Raw genomic sequence first — 19,451 nt, forward strand, 5'->3', positions numbered from 1 at the left:
TGTGCAAGCAGTAATTGTTTATTAAACTGAACAAAAAGAATAGTCTTATGCCTGGTATATTAAAGCTCACATGCAAGAATTAGTGCAATCCTTTTTATCATGTGCAAAATAGTAAACACACTGTGTGTGCTGTGTGGCAGTGTAATTAACTAGTTATTCAAATGCTAAGCTATCTGTTGCAAAAGTGAATAATTAAGCCAAGTTTTTATCATGCTTTTTATTGAAGTAGAAAAGTATATGTATTAGAAGTATAAAATTTGATTAATTTTTCTCAGTTTTACTTGGTTCTTAAAAAAAATTATTTAACTTTCAGTGAAAAACGAAAGTCCAGTTCCTGTAATGAATAAATACACTTTTATTTTGAGTTCTCATTTCTCTGTGTTTGTAAGTAAGATGAGCTTGGCTCTTAAATTTCTATTTTTTCATATTTTACTTAAACAACCACAGATTTGCACCACTTACATGGGGGGGAGACCAGAATTATCCCAGATTATGAGGATTCAGGAGTTCAGTAAGACACCAATTAAAGCTTAACTTAGACAAACATGCTATAATTTCTCGTTATATTATTTTGAAAGTCTAAGCTTTAATGTGTTTCCAGTGATTAATTTTATCTTAATAAATTTTAGTTAAGGATACATGATTTAGTGTTACTAATAGAGCATAATTCAGAGACAAATGGATCTGAATTTAAATCAGGCCTGTTACCTTTCAGCTGTGTGACCTTGACCGAACAAATAATCCGACCTCTTAGCCTCAGTTTTTTCATGTGAATAATGAGGATGATAATAATAATAACAGTATCTACCTCTTAGGGTTCTTGTGAAGATTAAAAGAGATAATCCATGTCCAGTGCTGAATGCAGTGTTCAGCATACATAATTAGTACATGATTGGTAGCCATCATGATTCTTCCTCTTGTTAAGAGTTTCTTTAAAAGGAATCAAGTATCTTGTTTGATGAAAAGATGGTTAAATATATACTTAATATGACTCATTTTTTGAGTCATATTATTTCTTTAATTCAGAAAAGGGATGATGAGAAGGAACAATGTGTCTAGAAAGTTAAAAGTCAAACCAAGTCTTGACATTTGCTTTAAAAAATACTAATAGGAATTTATTTTAGGCAGTTCTGAGCACGGTTGCTTAGCAAGATGAGTAATCAGTAGATACTTGCTGAAATATAGGTTGCTGAATAAAAAATTAAAATATGTAATAGTAATATAGTTGCTAGTATCTTAAATTTTAAAAATTATTTTAACACAATTTCTTATATTTGATATAGTTTGATATATATGTAGTATTAATTGCTTTTGAGCATTTTAAAACCACAATGTAATTATTGAAGTATTAAAATCAATTATCTTCTGTACTGAAAACATGGTTAACAGTTGTAAGAATTACTCATCTCATCTTCAATAATGTTGGTATTTCCACTGTATGGAAAAAATCTGATAACTTCCCTAATCTGTATAAGCTATTCATATAAGCTATTCATTCATCCATTTATTGTACAAACTTCTTTGAGCATCTAACTATGTTCTGTACACTAGGCTAAGCACTTAGGAGTACACTAACATTGTCTATGTTATGTTTCTTATAGTTTTTAGAAGATGGATAAATAGAAAATTATAAGACAGAGTCTTTAGTGGCAAATAACAGTATGGCTGTATAAGCGTACTTGTTTGCCAAGAGAATATGCTTTGTTATAGAGGACTCATTTGTTTAAGCTGTACATCTTATATAACTTAGATTGTCTATAATTGGTTTTATTTAAAAGGGTAACCAAAATGCCAAAATTTTAAAAACACAAAGAGAAGAAATCACTAGGAATTTTAAATCGGGAATAGTTTACTTTTAAATATTATGCACTTCTAAACTAGTCTGCATTTCAGGTGATTGAATCAATGTGAAAATTACTTAATGTATATTATATAATAAAATTATTTCCATTTTATATTGAAATAGTATTTCATGAGAAGTTCTTTTAAAATATTTATAATTTTAGTCATTATATTTTTATATTACTATGAATTTTTGTGAAGTATTTGGCTCTCTCAACTCAGGGAGATTTTTAAATTCTGCTGTCTTATAGGTTCAAATTGTGTTTCAGTATATCCTCTGAAATAATAGACTTTTTCAATGGAATATGATTAATGTTGTTACCATGCAGTTACTGCCTTTGAATACATTTAGAAATTCCTCATGTTCTAGTTTATATAATCCTTATTTTGTAAATTTCATTTATCAACAAGGTAGTTTGTGACTGTGTTGTTTTTTTCTTAATTTGAAAAAGAAATAATTCATACTTAACAAAAATTCTGTTATTTCCCATGAAATATTAGACATTTGTGAAGCTTGTTTTCAGAAGTGCTACCATTTTCATCTTTTTATTTGATCTTATTTACTTGAATTTATAACATGTACATTTTCCAGTTGTGTTTTTTTCTAATCTCTGTTGTTTGCTTATTTACTATTGATATTCTAAAGTACATTTTTATGTTTTTTTTCTCAGTTTGATTATGTTTAAAATATTTGAGTCTTATTATACGTTGATTACCTTACCAATTTGTTGGTTGTTTACAAAGTCTGAACCTTCAACTATATTGCTTTAATTATAGACTCTATGTTAAATAATATGAATATTTCAGGAAACTGGTATTTCCTTTTTTATCAGCTAAATAGAACCAAGTTTTCAAACCTATAAATAGCAATAGATTCCGGCTATGCTGATATAAGCTCCAAAAACATAGTTTTTCTTTCTATCTAAATACAGTTCTTTCATCTTAACAGTAGATAAATGATTGATAGTTTTATATAGTTATTCTTGGTTCAGTTCCCATCATTCAGGCACTGCTGAATATACATTGGTGTCATTTCACTAGCAGCGACTTCCTGCAGTGCAGTAGAATAGCTTTTGCAGTTTTCTGCTTATACTGATTTTTAGACATTAGAATGTCAGTTACCAAGAACATTTCACTTTCTTTTAATCTAGACTTTTGTCTTTAGATAATGAAGGTTCACATAACTTTACATCTTGTTTTAATGAAGAGATGTTCTTAGAAAAGCTTTCAAGATCATATAATACAATACATTGACTATGTTGAATTTTCCCATACTCTATTATTGGGATTTTTCCTCTAATTTTTTGTGATTATCAAGTCTATGAAAAATGTACCACATCTCTTGGAAGATTAGCCTAAAAGGTAGTAACTGATAGTAACTGACTTGGTAATCTAGCTGGTTAGCCATTTGGAAAGTATTCTTTCCAAGATTTTAGATGGGGCAATATAAGACTGTCCTTTGATTTATTTTAGATTTCTTCTTAATCTTAAACTTTCCCTAAATAATGTATTCTATAAAATTTGCTTTCTCTCATTTTCTAACAGTTTTAACTAAAAGCCACTGTTTGAATAGCTAAATTGCATTCAATGATAAGACATTATTATCTGTAATTTGTAAGAGGAAGTATAAATAAAATTCAGGCTTTTTAAATTAAGGAAAAAAATTATATAAGTCTTTTATAGTTTAATATGGCAACTTGTTTTTGGAAATCTTTGAAGCACTTTTCGTTTTTTGGACCAGAAACAAACAAAAAATAGACATTGATTTTGCTCTCTCTGTTGTTTTGTTTGAGTATAGACGTTTTCTTCCATAAAGGTATTCAAGATATGCTGAATTACAGTGGCGTTTGTATTATTATTTAAAGCATTTGATATATCAAAGCCAGAGTTTTTTTGTATGTAATTTAAGGAAATTCTTAACATAGATTGTAGATGGTTGCTTTACATTCTAAAGTTTTAAAATAGATTAAAATAATCTTAAACACTCTTTCTTTGCTAATTTAGAAAAATTATGATGTAAGTCATCAAAGAGTTAAACAGTTCTTTAATGTTAATTTCAATTTTCCCATTTTATTTTAAAAACTATAGACTACCTTTGTTCTTCATAAACTTGGAATTCATAGAAGCTGCTAAGTGAAGAACCGTGGATACTGTCTTAACGAGCAGAATGATGAATGTATAACTTCTAGTCAGTTATCTTATAATTAGAAAGATGGTCAGAACTATGTGTAATTCAGCAATTCTGTTCCAAGATGAAACCTGAAATTTTTCTTCAGTAATAAAATATAAAAAGCACTGTTAAATTAACTAGGAAGTTAATCCAAATATTTTTGCTTGTTTGGTGTTTGGCTTTGAGGTGCAGAATGGTGGCGAACAACAGATGTTCATACACGTACAGGGGCAACCTTCTTTCCACCATTACTGGGAATTCCACCACTGTTTGCTCCTCCAGCCCAGAATCATGATTCTTCTTCATTCCATTCAAGGACTTCTGGAAAAAGTAATAGAAATGGTCCTGAAAAAGGTATCCATGTTAACTTGAGTGAAGTATTATCCTTCATTTCAGTATCCATTTTCAGTAGAGTTCAGATTTAGAAACAGTTATAAAGCATTGTGCTAGACACTTTCACATTGTCTTGCTTAATCTTTATAATAACTCTGTGAGATTGAAAGTGTTCGTGTTTTGCAGCCAAGATTAAATAAATTATTCAAGAAAGTACTGTTTACATATTGACATTGCATGGTTGGTTTGGTTTAGTCACTAAGTCGTGTCCAACTCTTTGGACCCCATGGACTGTAGCCGGCCAGGCTTCTCTGTCCATGAGATTCTTCAGGCAAGAATACTAGAGTGGGTTGCCATTTCCTTCTCCAGGGGATCTTCCCGACCCAGGAATCAAACCTGGGTCTCCTGCATTGCAGGCAGATTCTTTCCCAACTGAGCTATAAGGGAAGCCCCTGTATAGCAGAATTTAACCCAGGTTTTAACTCCCAACCCCACTGCTTTTCCTCTGTATCTCATTACCTCCCTTATGTTGCTCAATAAAATATATTACTTCTTCTCTAATTAAGCATTAAATTTGTATGTTAGCACACCTTTTTTCTTTTACATTTTCATTAATATTTCATAGTTGATAACTGTTGTTAGAATACATTTGCAAATTATAATACCATTTTAGATGGTTTGTTACTGTCTTTCTTTCCACTTAAGTAGATGTTTGGGAGTTTGCCCTGAAAGAGGGAATAGTTGTATTTAATTACTTTTCTAAAGCTTTTCTAATTGAAGTAAAATTCACATAAATGTAAAATTTACCATTTTAAACAGAATAATTCAGTGACATTAAAGGCACTAATAGTGTTGTACAACAACCAACTCTATCTAGTTTCAACACATTTTCATCACCCCCAAAGGAAACTTCATACCAGTTTCTCCCTGTTATTTCCTCTCTCAATCTCTGGCAACCACTAGCTTGCCCTCTTTCTCTATAGATATACCTGTTGTGAATATCTCATAGAGATGGAATCATACAGTTTGTGTCTGGCTTGTTTCACTTAGCATACTGTTTTTAAGTCATCCCAATTGTGGTGTATGTCATTATTTCATTCGTTTTTATTCTGAGTAACATTCTCTTGTATAAACGTATTTATTTTAACTTTCAAGGTGTAAATGGATCAGTAAATGGAAACAGTACATCATCTGTATCTGGTATCAACACATCTGTACTGTCCACTACTGCTTCAAGTTCTGTGGGACAAACGAAAAGTATAAGCTCAGGTGGAGGAAACAGAAAGTGTAATCAGGAACAAAACAAAACCCAGCCTATGGATGCTAGAGCTGACAAAATCAAAGATAAGGTAAGTTAACCTTCAGGGGTTAAATATAACAGATCTATACAAGTATTTTAAAGGTCAAACTGACTGAATCTATGGAATAATTTTTTATGATTTATGAACTCCTGTTTTTACAGATATTTATTTTTATCGAGTAGTTTTATTATTAAACATTTAAAAAATAAAAAATGTTAGCACCAGTATCAATAACACAGATAGTCATCACTCAGCTCAGTTCAGTTGCTCACTCATGTCTGACTCTTTGGAACCCCATCAACTGCAGCATGCCAGGACTCCCCATCCATCACCAACTCCTGGAGTTTACTCAAACTCATGTCCATTGAGTCAGTGATACCATCAAACCATCTCATCCTCTGTCATCTGCTTCTCCTCCTGCCTTCAGTCTTTCCCAGCATCAGGGTCTTTTCAAAATGAGTAAGTTCTTCGCATCAGGTAGCCAAAGTATTGGAGTTTCAGCTTCAGCATCAGTCCTTCCAATGAACATTCATGACTGATTTCCTTTAGGATGAACTGGTTGGATCTCCTTGTAGTCCAAGGGACTCTCGAAAGTCTTCTCCAACACCACAGTTTAAAAGCATCAATTCTTCAGCGCTCAGCTTTCTTTATAGTCCAGCTCTCACATCCATACATGACCACTAGAAAAACCATAGCTTTGTATAGATGGACCTTTGTTGGCAAAGTGATGTCTTTGTTTTTAAAGTGCTGTCTATGTTGGTCATAACTTTTCGTCCAAAGAGCAAACGTCTTTTCATTTCATGGCTGCAGTCACCATCTGCAGTGATTTTGGAGCCCCCCAAAATAAAGTCTGACACTGTTTCCATTGTTTCCCCATCTATTAGCCATAATGTGATGGGACCAGATGCCATGATCTTAGTTTTCTGACTGTTGAGTTTTAAGCCAACTTTTTCACTCTTCCTCTTTCACTTTCATCAAAGGCCCTTAAGTTCCTCTTCACTTTCTGCCACAAGGGTGGTGTCATTGGCATGTCTGAGGTTATTGATATTTCCCCCAGCAATCTTGATTCCAGCTTATGCTTCATCCAGCCCAGCTTTTCTCATAATGTATTGTGCATGTAAGTTAAATAAGCAGGGTGACAATATACAGCCTTGACATACTCCTTTTCCTGTTTGGAACCAGTCTGTTGTTTCATGTCCAGTTCTAACTGTTCTTTCCTGACCTGCATAAATTTTCTCAAGAGGCAGGTCAGGTGGTCTGTATTCCCATCTCTTTCAGAATTTTCCACAGTTTGTTGTGATCCACATAGTCAAAGGTATTGGCGTTGTCAATAAAGCAAAAGTAGGTGCTTTTCTGGAACTCTGTTGCTTTTTCAATGATCCAGCAGATGTTGGCAATTTGATCTCTGGTTCTCTGCCTTTTCTAAATCCAGCTTGAACATCTGGAAGTTCACAGTTTACATACTGCTGAGGCCTGGCTTGGAGAATTTTGAGCATTACTTTGCTAGCATGTGAAGTGAGTGCAATTATGTGGTAGTTTGAACATTCTTTGGCATTGCCTTTCTTTGGGATTGAAATGAAAACTGACCTGTTCCAGTCCTGTGATCACTGCTGAGTTTTCCAAATTTGCTGGCGTATTGAGTGCAGCACTTTAACAGCATCATCTTTCAGGATTTGAAATAGCTCAACTGGAATTCCATCACCTCCACTAGCTTTGTTCTTAGTCATGCTTCTACAGGCCCACTTGACTTTGCATTCGCATTCCAGGATGTCTGGCTCTAAGTGAGCGATCACACCATCGTGATTCTCTGGGTCACGAAGATCTTTTTGTATAGTTCTTCTGTGTATTCTTGACACCTCTTCTTAACATGTTCTACTTCTGTTAGGTCCATACCATTTCTGTGCTTTATTGTGCCCATCTTTGCATGAAATGTTCCCTTGTTATCTCTGATTTTCTTCAAGAGATCTCTAATCTTTCCCATTCTGTTGTTTTCCTCTATTTCTTTGCATTGACCACTGAGGAAGGCTTTCGTGTCTCTTCTTGCTATTGTTTGGAACTCTGCATTCAAATGGGTATACCGTTTCTTTTCTTCTTTGCCTTTAGCTTCTCTTCTTTTCTCAGCTATTTGTAAGGCCTCCCCAGACAGCCATTTTGCTCTTTTGCATTTCTTTTCCATGAGGATGGTTTTGATCCCTGCCTCCTGTACAATGTCATGAACCTCTGTCCATAGTTCTTCAGGTATTCTGTCTATCAGATCTAATCCCTTGAATCTCTTTGTCACTTCCATTGGATAATCATAAGGGATTTGATTGAAGTCACACCTGAATGGTTTACTGGTTTTCCCTACTTTCTTTAATTTAAGTCTGAATTTAGCAATAAGCAGTTCATGGTCTGAGCCACAGTCAGCCCCTAGTCTTGTTTTTGCTGACTGTATAGATCTTCTCCATCTTTGGCTGCAAAGAATGTAATCAATCTGATTTCGGGATTGACCATCTGGTGATGTCCATGTGTAGAGTCTTCTCTTGTGTAGTTGGAAGAGGGTGTTTGCTATGACCAGTGAGTTCTATTGGCAAAACTCTATTAGCCTTTGCCCTACTTCATTCTGTACTCCAAGGCTAAATTTGCCTGTTACTCCAGGTGTTTCTTGACTACCTACTTTGTCATTCCAGTCCCCTATAATGAGAAGGACATCTTTTTGGGGTGTTAGTTCTAGAAGGTCTTATAGGTCCTCATAGAACCGTTCACCTTCAGCTTCTTTAGCATTACTGGTCGGGGCATAGACTTGGATTACCATGATATTGATTGATTTGCCTTGGAAACGAACAGAGATAATTCTGTTGTTTTTGAGACTGCATTCAAGTACTGCATTTCAGACTCTTTTGTTGACTATGAGGGCTATTCCATTTCTTCTAAGGGATTTCTGCCCACCATAGTAGATATTATGGTCATGTAAGTTAAATTCACCCATTCCAGTCCATTGTTCACTGATTCCTAAAATGTTGATTTTCACTCTTACCGTCTCCTGTTTGACCACTTCCAATTTACCTTGGTTCATGGACCTAACATTCCAGGTTCCTATTGCAACATTGCTCTTTACAGCATCAGACTTTACTTCCATCACCAGTCACATCCACAAGTGGGTGTTGTTTTTGCTTTGGCTCCGTCTCTTCATTCTTTCTGTAGTTCAGTTCAGTTCAGTTCAGTTGCTCAGTCGTGTCCGACTCTTTGTGACCCCATGAATCGCAACATGCCAGGCCGCCCTGTCCATCACCAACTCCCGGAGTTCACTCAGACTCACGTCCATCGAGTCAGTGATGCCATCCAGCCATCTCATCCTCTGTCATCCCCTTCTCCTCCTGCCCCCAATCCCTCCCAGCATCAGAGTCTTTTCCAATGAGTCAACTCTTCACATCAGGTACCCAATATACTGGAGTTTCAGCTTTAGCATCATTCCTTCCAAAGAAATCCCAGGGCTGATCTCCTTCAGAATGGACTGGTTGGATCTCCTTGCAGTCCAAGGGATTCTCAAGAGTCTTCTCCAACACCACAGTTCAAAAGCATCAATTCTTCGGCGCTCAGCTTTCTTCACAGTCCAACTCTCACATCCATACATGACCACAGGAAAAACCATAGCCTTGACTAGACGGACCTTAGTCGGCAAAGTAATGTCTCTGCTTTTGAATATGCTATCTAGGTCGGTCATAACTTTTCTTCCAAGGAGTAAGCGTCTTTTAATTTCATGGCTGCAGTCACCATCTACAGTGATTTTGGAGCTCAAAAACAAAGTCTGACACTGTTTCCACCGTTTCCCATCTATTTCCCATGAAGTGATGGGACCGGATGCCATGATCTTCCTTTTCTGAATGTTGAGCTTTAGGCCAACTTTTTCACTCTCCTCTTTTACTTTCATCAAGAGGCTTTTTAGTTCCTCTTCACTTTCTGCCATAAGGGTGGTGTCATCTGCACTTCTCCACTAATGTCCAGTAGCATATTGGGCACCTACAGACTTGGGGAGTTCATCTTTTAGTGTCCTATCTTTTTGCCTTTTCATGCTGTTCATGGGGTTCTCAAGGCAAGAATACTGAAGTGGTTTGCCATTCCCTTCTCCAGTGGACCACGTTTTGTCGAAACTCTCTGCCATGACTTGTCTATCTTGGGTGGCCCTACTCGACATGGCTCATAGTTTGATTGAATTAGACAAGGCTGTGGTCCATGTGATCAGATTGGTTAGTTTTCTGTGACTGTTGTTTTCAGTCTGTCTGCCCTCTGATGGAGAAGGATAAGAGGCTTATGGAAGCTTCCTGATGGGAGAGACTAACTGAGGGGGAAACTGAGTCTTGTTCTGATGGCCAGGGCCATGCTCAGTAAATCTTTAATTAATTTTCTGTTGATGGGTGTGGCTGTGTTCCCTCCCTGTTATTTACCTGGGGCCAAACTTTAGTGGAGGTATTGAAGATAATGGTGACCTCCTTCAAAAAGGTCCCATGCACCCACTAGTGCCCCCAGCCCTGCAGCAGGCCACCGCTGACTCACACCTCTGCTGGAGACACCAGGAGGCTCATGGGCAAGTCTGGGTCAGTCTCTTGTGGGGTCACTACTCCTTTCTCCTGGGTCCCGGTGCACGCAAGAGTCTGTGCCCTCAAGAGTCTGATTCCCCAGCCCTGTGTAAGTTCTCATGGCTTTGTGGTGGGGTTAATGGTGACCTCATAGATAACATTTATTGGGAAGTTAACACATACCGGTTCTGCTGTAATTGTTTTGCATATAATATCGATTTCAGCTCTCCCTATATCCCTAATGAGGTAGGTACTATTATTAGAAATTGAGAAAAAGAATCCCCAAGCAGTTGGCCATTAAGTGGTTAGCATATGAAATCAGGCAGATTGACTTCACAGCCCATGCTTTAGGAAAACCAAAACAAGAAACCATTTATTGTGGAAATTTTCAGAATGCACAATAGACAAAATAGAATAATTATCCTATGTACCCATTATTCAATTTCAGCAGTTACAATCTCATAGTCAATTTTATTTCATCATAACCCCAACTGTGCAGGTTAGCAATTTAATGCTTCTCAGGTCTGAATTCTCCTTTGTCAGTTGGGACAATATTAGACCTTGCAAATAGAGGGTCCTGGAGAAACACTGGAAGAGGAAAGGGCTTTTCTTCTTGGTTCAGGTGTTCTCCTCTTGGTCTTATGCTCTGCCTCCAGTGAATAGCTTCCTCACCAGCTGGCAGATGTCCTGCCACTTGTGTTCAATAGATCCAGTAGTGCACACCATTTAGTGAGTTTCACTGACATCCCAGCAGGCAGCTTATTACTGAGTTTTGCTAGCATGCCAGTGGTTAGTTTTCTAGCTAATTTTTCTGTCACCGCTACTAGTAGATCCCTAGCAAGTTTTTCTGGCACTCCAGCAGGTGGTATTTCCTGCGTGCCAATGTTTATCTGTGATGCTTCGTGAGTTTCTCTGCCGTGGGCAATAGTCACATCCTTTTCAACAAATTCTCCTGCTTGAACCTCCTGACTAAACTTGTCTGCTATAGAAGCAGTAACAAGAATAGGGTGATTTGTGCAGATTGCACATGGTAAATTCACTCCAGCATTCTGGACACTATTCCTCTTCCGCATCATCCTAGGGAAGTTGTGATACTTCAGCTATACTAAATATAGTCCACCACTGTGTCCAAATATCATTCATCCTACTAAGTAAGCTGAGAGACCTCCAGCTACATGAACCAACACATTATATCCAGAATTTCTAGTAAGTACCACCATATCAGTGAATTTGGACTGCTTCCATTTATAATTTCTTCTTGAGTGAGAAGTCCTGGTTTATCCTGAGTTCAAGCCCTAGCATCAACTACAAACATTTTGGAAAGACAGATAATAGCTAGAACATTGCCTTTTTGTCTACATTTTATAAAAACCACTCTCAGGGCCTGACATTTCTGAGGGCAGAGAGTCAAAAGTTTATGATCCTATTATACAGAGTGAAGTGAGTCAGAAAGAGAAAGATAAATACCGTATTCTAACACATATATATGGAATCTAGAAAAATGGTACTGAAGAATTTATTTACAGGGCAACAGTGGAGAAACAGACTTAGAGAATAGACTTATGGACATGGGGAGTGGGGAGGGGAGGGTGAGATGTATAGAAGAGTAACATGAAAACTTCATTACCATATGTAAAATAGATAGCTAACTGGAATTTTCTGTATGGCTCAGGAAACTCAAACAGGGGCTCTGTATTAACCTAGAAGGGTGGGATTGGGAGGGAGTTTCAAACTGGAGGGGATATATGTATACCTATGGCTGATTCACGTTGAGGTTTGACAGAAAACAGCAAAATTCTGTAAAGCAGTTATCCTTCAATAAAAAATAAGTTGATTTTTAAAAAACAGTTTGTGATTCTGTAACATCACTTTCTCTATTATCTCAGCTATAATATGAGGGGATTGAGAGAGAAGCTTCTGACACACCACATTAAGAGCAGGATATGTGTAGCGACTGATTGCAGAGAGCACTGATCTGAACTTTAAACAATATGTCTCTCAGGCTCTGACTTTTAATTCCGAGAAACAATTTTATTATATTTCCATTTGTCCTTTCTCAAGACAGCATCAAGTTCCATATATTTTCCAGGATCAACTAAACAAAGTTTGCTTTCCTGTTGCTGAGCATATTTTATAGAAATATTTCCTCAAGACCTTTCAGTTCCATCTCAACAGAAGATAATTGTTTTCCAGAACATAACAAGACATATGAGAGTCTGAGGGAAGGTCATCTGCTGAAGCTACTAAGAATGATGATACCCATCACAGAAACTCAATGGGACTCTTCTTGGGCCCCAAGACAAACTTATTTTGGGGTCATATTTTCCACCTGTTCCTCTTCAACTACTCTTTGCTCTTCTCCTTTATGGTACGTTTTGAGGGCATTCCCATTAGTATGAGCTCCAAAGGCCTATCTCTGGACTGCTGTCAGCCTCTCTGCACACCAGATACTTACTGACTGAAACGACACCTACTCCTTCAGTTCAGTTCAGTCGCTCAGTCATGTCCAGCTCTTTGCGACCCCAAGGACTGCAGCATGTCAAGCCTCCCTGTCCTTCACCAACTCCCAGAGCTTGCTTAAACTCATGTCCATCGAGTCAATGATGCCATCCAGCCATCTCATCCTCAGTTGTCCTCTTCCTCTCCTGCCTTCAATCTTTCCCAGTTTTTTCCAGTGAGTCGGTTCTTTGCAACAGGTGGCCAAAGTATTGGAGTTTCAGCTTCAGCATCAGTCCTTCCAATGAATATTCAGGACTAATTTCAGGAAATCAGTTGGATCTGATTGGTTGGATATGACTGGTTGGATCTCCTTGCAGTCCAGGGGACTTTCAAGCGTCTTCTCCAACACCACGGTTTAAAAACATCAATTCTTCAGCACTCAGATTTCTTTATAGTCCAACGCTATGCATGACTACTGGAAAAACCACACTCCTTGCTCCCATGGTATTTTGAAGCATGTCCTAGACCTCATATCATGGGATTTCTATATCTATATGTATTTCTGAAAGTTAAATACCCAAGCTTTTAAACCTTAAAATGCCTTACCTCTTAGAAGGCTTCTTTGGTGGCTCAATGATAAAGAGCCCACCTGTCATTGCAAAAGATGTGGGTTTGATCCCTAGGTTGGGAAGACCCCTAGAGAAGGAAATGGCAGCCCACTCTGGTATTCTTGCCCACAAAATACCAAGGACAGAGGATAATCCAGAGATAGTCCAGAGGATAGTCCTTGGTATAGGACAGAGACTGTACCAAGACAGGCTATAGTCTATGGAGCTGCAAAGAGTTAGACATGACTTAGCTACTAAACAAAAACAACAGACCTCTTAGAAGAAGTGCTAAATCTAGTAAAATCTAATATATCTAGTGCCTGCACAATGTGCAAGGCAAGACTTTGGAGGAATGGGTATGAGATTCTGTCCTTCGTTCTAGTAAGGAATCTGTTTTGACATTCCTGGGGCTTCCCTGATGGCTCTGACGGTAAAGAATGTGCCTGCAATGTGGGGAACCTGGGTTCGTTCCCTGAGTCAGGAAGATCCCCTGGAGGAGGGCATGGCAACCCACTCTAGTATTCTTGCCTGGAGAATCCCTATGGACAGAGGAGCCTGGCGGGCTGCAATCCATGGGATCTCTAAGAGTCGGACATGACTAAGCAACTAAGCACAGCACACTGACATTCCTAAACAAAATAAGTGAAGGTAAAGTAGAAAATATTTCCAGGAGCAGCTATTAAAACCTTACGGAGGTACCTCTTTAATGATATAAGGAAAGAAATTCTGGGTACCATAGGGATATCTTGGAGTAGGAAATGACAACCCACTCCAGTATTCTTGCCTGGAAAATTCTATGGACAGAAAAGATTTGTGGGCTACAGTCTCATAGGGTTGCAAAGAGCAACTGAGCACAGGGATGTCTATTTATATCTACATAGAAGTATCACTAGAGAGAGACTGACTATCAATGTGAGGGACACTAGAACTTAAGATTTCAGAAGAGTACTTTTAGGTATTAATAATACATGGTCTGGAATGAATCTGTGTTAGTGAATTGTTCAAGTATAATGAAGATGAAGGGAACTGAAACTAAAAAAGAAAATTCTATACTTTTTTACCCTGTATTTTTAGTTTTAAAAACTTAAAAAAAGAACTACTTCATCAGCTCTTTTCATGTGAAGTTTGAAAAGTGTTCTTGAGCTGATTTTGATAATTCCTCCTAGAAGGCGAGGTTACTTATATCAGTGATGCTCACTTGAAATCATTAAGTCCAATTCCGTCACATAGCCTACATGTATATTCAGAATAAATATAGGTATTTTAAATTTAACAAAGTAAGTCAACAGAGACTAAAATATACAAACATAAAGCCTGTTGAGAAAAAAATAAGACAATTCAGGGTTAAGTTCTACTCTTGTTGCCATACAAGTTATTGTTACCACAGCAAACATAACAGTCTTATAAAAATGCAAGTGATTTTTTTATCACTTTAAAATATCATGTTATCACTCTTTGTAATAGTTTTCTATCTTACTCAGAATAAAATCCTTGCCATGGCCTGTAAGACCCAGCGTGGTCTGCCCCTGCCAGTCCATCAAGCCTTATTTCATATGGCTCTCTCCCAAGTTTCTGTGATCTAGCAAGTCTGGCTAACTTTGCCATTCTTTGAACATGTCAAACTTGTTTCCAGCTCATGGCTTTTTCCTTTGCTGTTTCTCATCTTGAAAGGCTCTTTTATCTTTCTAGGATGGGCTCTGGCTCTCCATTTAGGTCTCAACTGAAAAGAATCTTACCTGACAATTACATCTACATCTTCATCCCACCCCCAGCACATACTGTCTATCCAATTATCTTGTTTTAGTCATGGTATTTATCACTAAAAACCCTTTCTTGCATTGTTTGTTAATTCTCTTCTCCCTGTTCCCATGAGAGCAGAGTTGCTATCTGTATGTCACACCCTTGTATCTCCAGAGACTAGAACAACTCTGCCTGGTTACATAATGGCCTTGAATATGTATTTGTTTTGCTATTGAAAGAAATAAATACCCAGGGAAATGAAAATTCAAGGAGAGACTTCTGAAAAGCTTTCCTAGAATGGGTAGGGGGCTGCTGCTGCTGGTGCTAAGTCGCTGTACGGGGGAAAGGGTATAATTAGTAAAATCTCCTTTGATTATTTTTTATGAATCTAAGAAGACTCATTTTTAAAATGTTTAAATGACAGAAAAAAGACATACTACCTAATTGTAAAAATTCAAAAAAAAACACTCCCCCACACATATACATTAATAGGGACTAAGGAGATGAAATTGGTGATATTGAAACTCACTTTTCTATCTTTCCCTAATACCTGGACTTATCTTATCACATCTACTTTTTTCTTTTTAACGCAGGGACTAAATTTGTTATAAAACAGACTCTTTGCATGCTGTCAGAGTATGATCTGCAAAGACCACCTGCATTAGAATCATAATAAGTGCTTGTTAATGCAGATCCCTGTGCCTTGTTTAGAATTGGGGTCCAGGAATCTGCTGGCTATAGAAAGTTCTACAAGTGAACATTTTATGTCCCTGAAGCTTTAGAACCCTCACCTCTCAACCTACCATCTATAGGAGTGTAGGACCATCTATCATAACAACTGTAAATGGAAACTACACAGATTGCTTGGATAATGAAAGGGGAGTTGCTGGGTTTTTTCTGCTGAATCAGAGTTTCTCCCTTATTTCCTTCCTTCCTTGGTTTCCTCTAAAACTGAAAGTGGTTACTTCAGTTTAGGTTCCTTACGATTTTCATAGTCTTGCTACGTGTGTGTGCCTATATACTCAGTCGTGTCTGGCTCTTTGCAGTCCTGTGGACTGTAGCCTACCAAGCTCTTCTGTCCATAGAATTTCCTACTCCAGAGGATCTTCCGAATCCAGGGATCAAACCCAAGTCTCCTGCATTGTTAGAAGGATTCTTGAGCACTGCATCACCTACGAAGCCCAAACACACTTAGAGATTCAAAACAGATTTTGGTCGCAAAGAAGGAGCTGTTTCTCTGCCCCCAAAATGGTAGGCTTAACATTACTCTATTAGTATTATTTCCCTTTAATCTCTGCTTTGGTCTTTCTCATCTTGTGATTTCCCTTATTTCAAATCCCTTTCTGCTTTACTGTAAGGGAAAGAGCTTAGGGAATGATGAGACTATTAGCTTATTGAAGAGTATACCTGTGCTGCTGCTGCTGCTGCTGCTGCTGCGTCACTTCAGTCGTGTCCAACTCTGTGCGACCCCATAGACGGCAGCCCACCAGGCTCCCCCATCCCTGGGATTCTCCAGGCAAGAACACTGGAGCGGGTTGCCATTTCCTTCTCCAATGCATGAAAGTGAAAAGTGAAAGTGAAGTCGCTCAGTCGTGTCCGACTCTTCACGACCCCATGGACTGCAGCCTACCAGGCTCCTCCGCCCATGGGATTTTCCAGGCAAGAGTACTGGAGTGGGGTGCCATTGCCTTCTCCTGTGCTACTTTGGTGCAATTAACACAGTAGCATGGCAAACAGAATATAACAGGAGTGACTCTCTTCACACATGTATTTATATGATTTAAATAAAATTTCAGAAGACAAAGGAAAATATATGTTTGCCATCTGAAACTATGGCTTCAAAACCTGGCCTCCTCTTGTAGAGGTGTATTGTTATCTTTTATTCCCAAACCCCGTAGTTATGAAAGGCTTCATTTCTTCTAAAGCCATAACTTGTGTAATTCGTTGCTTTTGTAATTCATTGCTGACTTTTCTGTATTTTATCTACCAGCAAACACTATAGAAATGTTCTGAAGTAACTTTGTAGTCAGTCTTGTTGCTTTGTTGTTTTGACATTTCTCCCTTTTAGTCTTCCTATTGGCAGAATTTTAACATTTTCACTATTGTATAGTTATTCAGTTATAGTTTATATCATTATTTTTCCTCGTTTTATCCACTACCATTATCTGTCCTTTAAAAAGAAAACTTTCCTTTTATATGACCTCAGGTCCCTTTTCAGCTTTGAATTTTCTTTGTCCTGTAGAGTCTTATATGTTCCAGAAATTAATCTCTCTCTTTATCATATTTTTCTGTCTTTTCTGATGTGGAAATATACAAAACTTAAATTCCTTGACACTTAACTAAAGCCATTCTTTAAGCCTTTTTCTGCCTATTTTATCTTTTCTACAATACGTTTTACTATATGGAATTATTTGCTTTTAAAATAATTATCTGTCTAGTCTATCACCACCACCACCACCACTGGAATGTAAGTTTTCTGAAGGCAGAGACTCGATCATAGACTTTATTGTAGTCAAGCACCTAGAAAGGTGTGTTTGGCTACTGATTCACTGTCTACACAAAGAAAGATTAAAGCTAAATATAGAACTCAGTGTACATATCTGGAACTGTTGTTTTCTTTATCATAACTGGAATTATCTTTTTGTAAATTGCTTTTTTTAATCTGTCATATATTTTGAAGCGTGGCAGTCATATGAGAGTGTATATCTATATATTACACATATGCATACTACATTGTATACTGTTTTCAATATTCTATACATGACAGATGTTATACTTTTTTACTGGAGATTCCTGTCAGATAAGTTAATGTGATCAGTTTTTTGAATAATTACCTTTAAAACATGTGGCTTTTTACTTTTTTCTAGAATGACACTTTGAGATTGAAAATATCATTTAAGAATTAAAAGAGCATACCTCTTACTGAAACTTGAATTTTTTCCAAAAAGAAAAATCTTGTTAAAAAATCTTGTCTTTATCCAGAAGCCAAGGAAGAAAGCTATGGAAAGTTCTAGCAACAGTGATAGTGATTCAGGCACATCATCAGACACGTCAAGTGAAGGCATTAGTAGCAGTGATTCGGATGACCTGGAGGAAGATGAAGAAGAAGATCAAAGTATTGAAGAAAGTGAAGATGATGATTCTGATTCAGAGACTGAAGCACAGCAGAAAAGTAACAACCAGGTAGGTATAAATCCTTTCATTGGGTGGTATCTGCACATTATTCATATTTAGGAATTAACTGGCTTATCTTAACTCTCAAAGTCTATATAGTTTAAAGTTTATCATTGCCTTTAGTTCTTCGTTTTGCACAAGAATAGAAAGGAGATAGAGAAACATTTTTAAAGGGACGTTTTGTGAATTTTTTAGTGAGCTTTATATATTTATCAATCATTAGAAACACTTTTTTAAGATACCCTTTTTCGCCTCCGTGGTTTACTGCTTGATGTTCTTTGTTTTAACAGATGTTAAATAAGTTGCCTTTTAATTTGTATTTCCAGGTGCTATTACATGGTGTTTCAGACCCAAAAGCAGAAGGACAGAAAGCAACTGAAAAAGCCCAGGAAAAAAGAATTCACCAGCCATTACCTCTTCTGTCTGAATCCCAGACTCACTCATCATTCCAATCCCAGCAGAAGCAGCCTCAGGTTTTGTCACAGCAGCTTCCATTTATTTTCCAAAGCTCTCAGGCAAAGGAGGAATCTGTGAACAAACACACAAGTGTAATACAGTCTACGGGATTGGTGTCCAATGTGAAACCTTTATCTTTGGTAAATCAAGCCAAAAAGGAAACTTACATGAAACTCATAGTTCCTTCTCCTGATGTACTTAAAGCAGGGAATAAAAATACCTCTGAAGAATCTAGTTCTTTGACCAGTGAATTGCGTTCCAAACGGGTGAGTTAATAATAATTTATTCATGAAGAATTTTTTATTAGACAAAGAGCTCTTATATACTCTTACAATGCTTAAGTTTAAACTGAATTCTACTCTTAAATTTATACTTTCTTAGTCACCACGAATAGAATATTCATGCCAGAAAACTAAATTTCTGTGATTTTATATTTACCTACACACCTGTTTAATATACTTTTATAAACGCAATCTTGTCATCTTTTCCTAGGCTTAGTAATTTAGCAGTAAGAGGATAAATATATTTGCATTGGACACTTCACAGTTACTTTTGTTTAGAATCAATTTCTTTTTTTCCTAATATTAGTATATTCTTTTTTAAAGAAATGAACTCTTAAATAATTTACCTCTGTAGTCCTGTAATTTATCAATTTTAAGCAAAAAAATCCTTTCTAAGAATTGCTTTCCTTTACCATTCTTAATGTATTATACAAAACACAAAATATTTTGAGTAAATTTTCTTATACAAACACCAGAACCACTCATCAGAAAACTTAATTCGTATTTATTTTCTTGCTGTTAATTTTATATTATTGTGTAGTCTACAATCA

At 36.9% G+C, this 19,451-nt stretch overlaps 1 protein-coding gene across 32 annotated transcripts in view; it reads left to right on the forward strand.

The window, feature by feature from the left end:
* BAZ2B (bromodomain adjacent to zinc finger domain 2B) overlaps positions 1-19,451 on the forward strand; it is a 325,416-nt gene that overhangs the window by 198,271 nt on the left and 107,694 nt on the right. For 22 of the 32 annotated variants that reach the window (XM_042244893.1, XM_042244899.1, XM_042244894.1 and 19 more), the window contains 4 exons: positions 4,199-4,366; positions 5,501-5,694; positions 17,972-18,172; positions 18,490-18,885. In XM_042244893.1, the coding sequence (XP_042100827.1) occupies positions 4,199-4,366; positions 5,501-5,694; positions 17,972-18,172; positions 18,490-18,885 (959 nt within the window). The remainder of the gene's footprint in view (positions 1-4,198; positions 4,367-5,500; positions 5,695-17,971; positions 18,173-18,489; positions 18,886-19,451) is intronic. The other 10 variants (XM_042244895.1, XM_060409838.1, XM_060409840.1 and 7 more) reach the window with 1 other exon arrangement.

This window comes from Ovis aries, chromosome 2, assembly GCF_016772045.2.
Source record: "Ovis aries strain OAR_USU_Benz2616 breed Rambouillet chromosome 2, ARS-UI_Ramb_v3.0, whole genome shotgun sequence".
NCBI classification, from domain to species: Eukaryota; Metazoa; Chordata; class Mammalia; order Artiodactyla; family Bovidae; genus Ovis; species Ovis aries.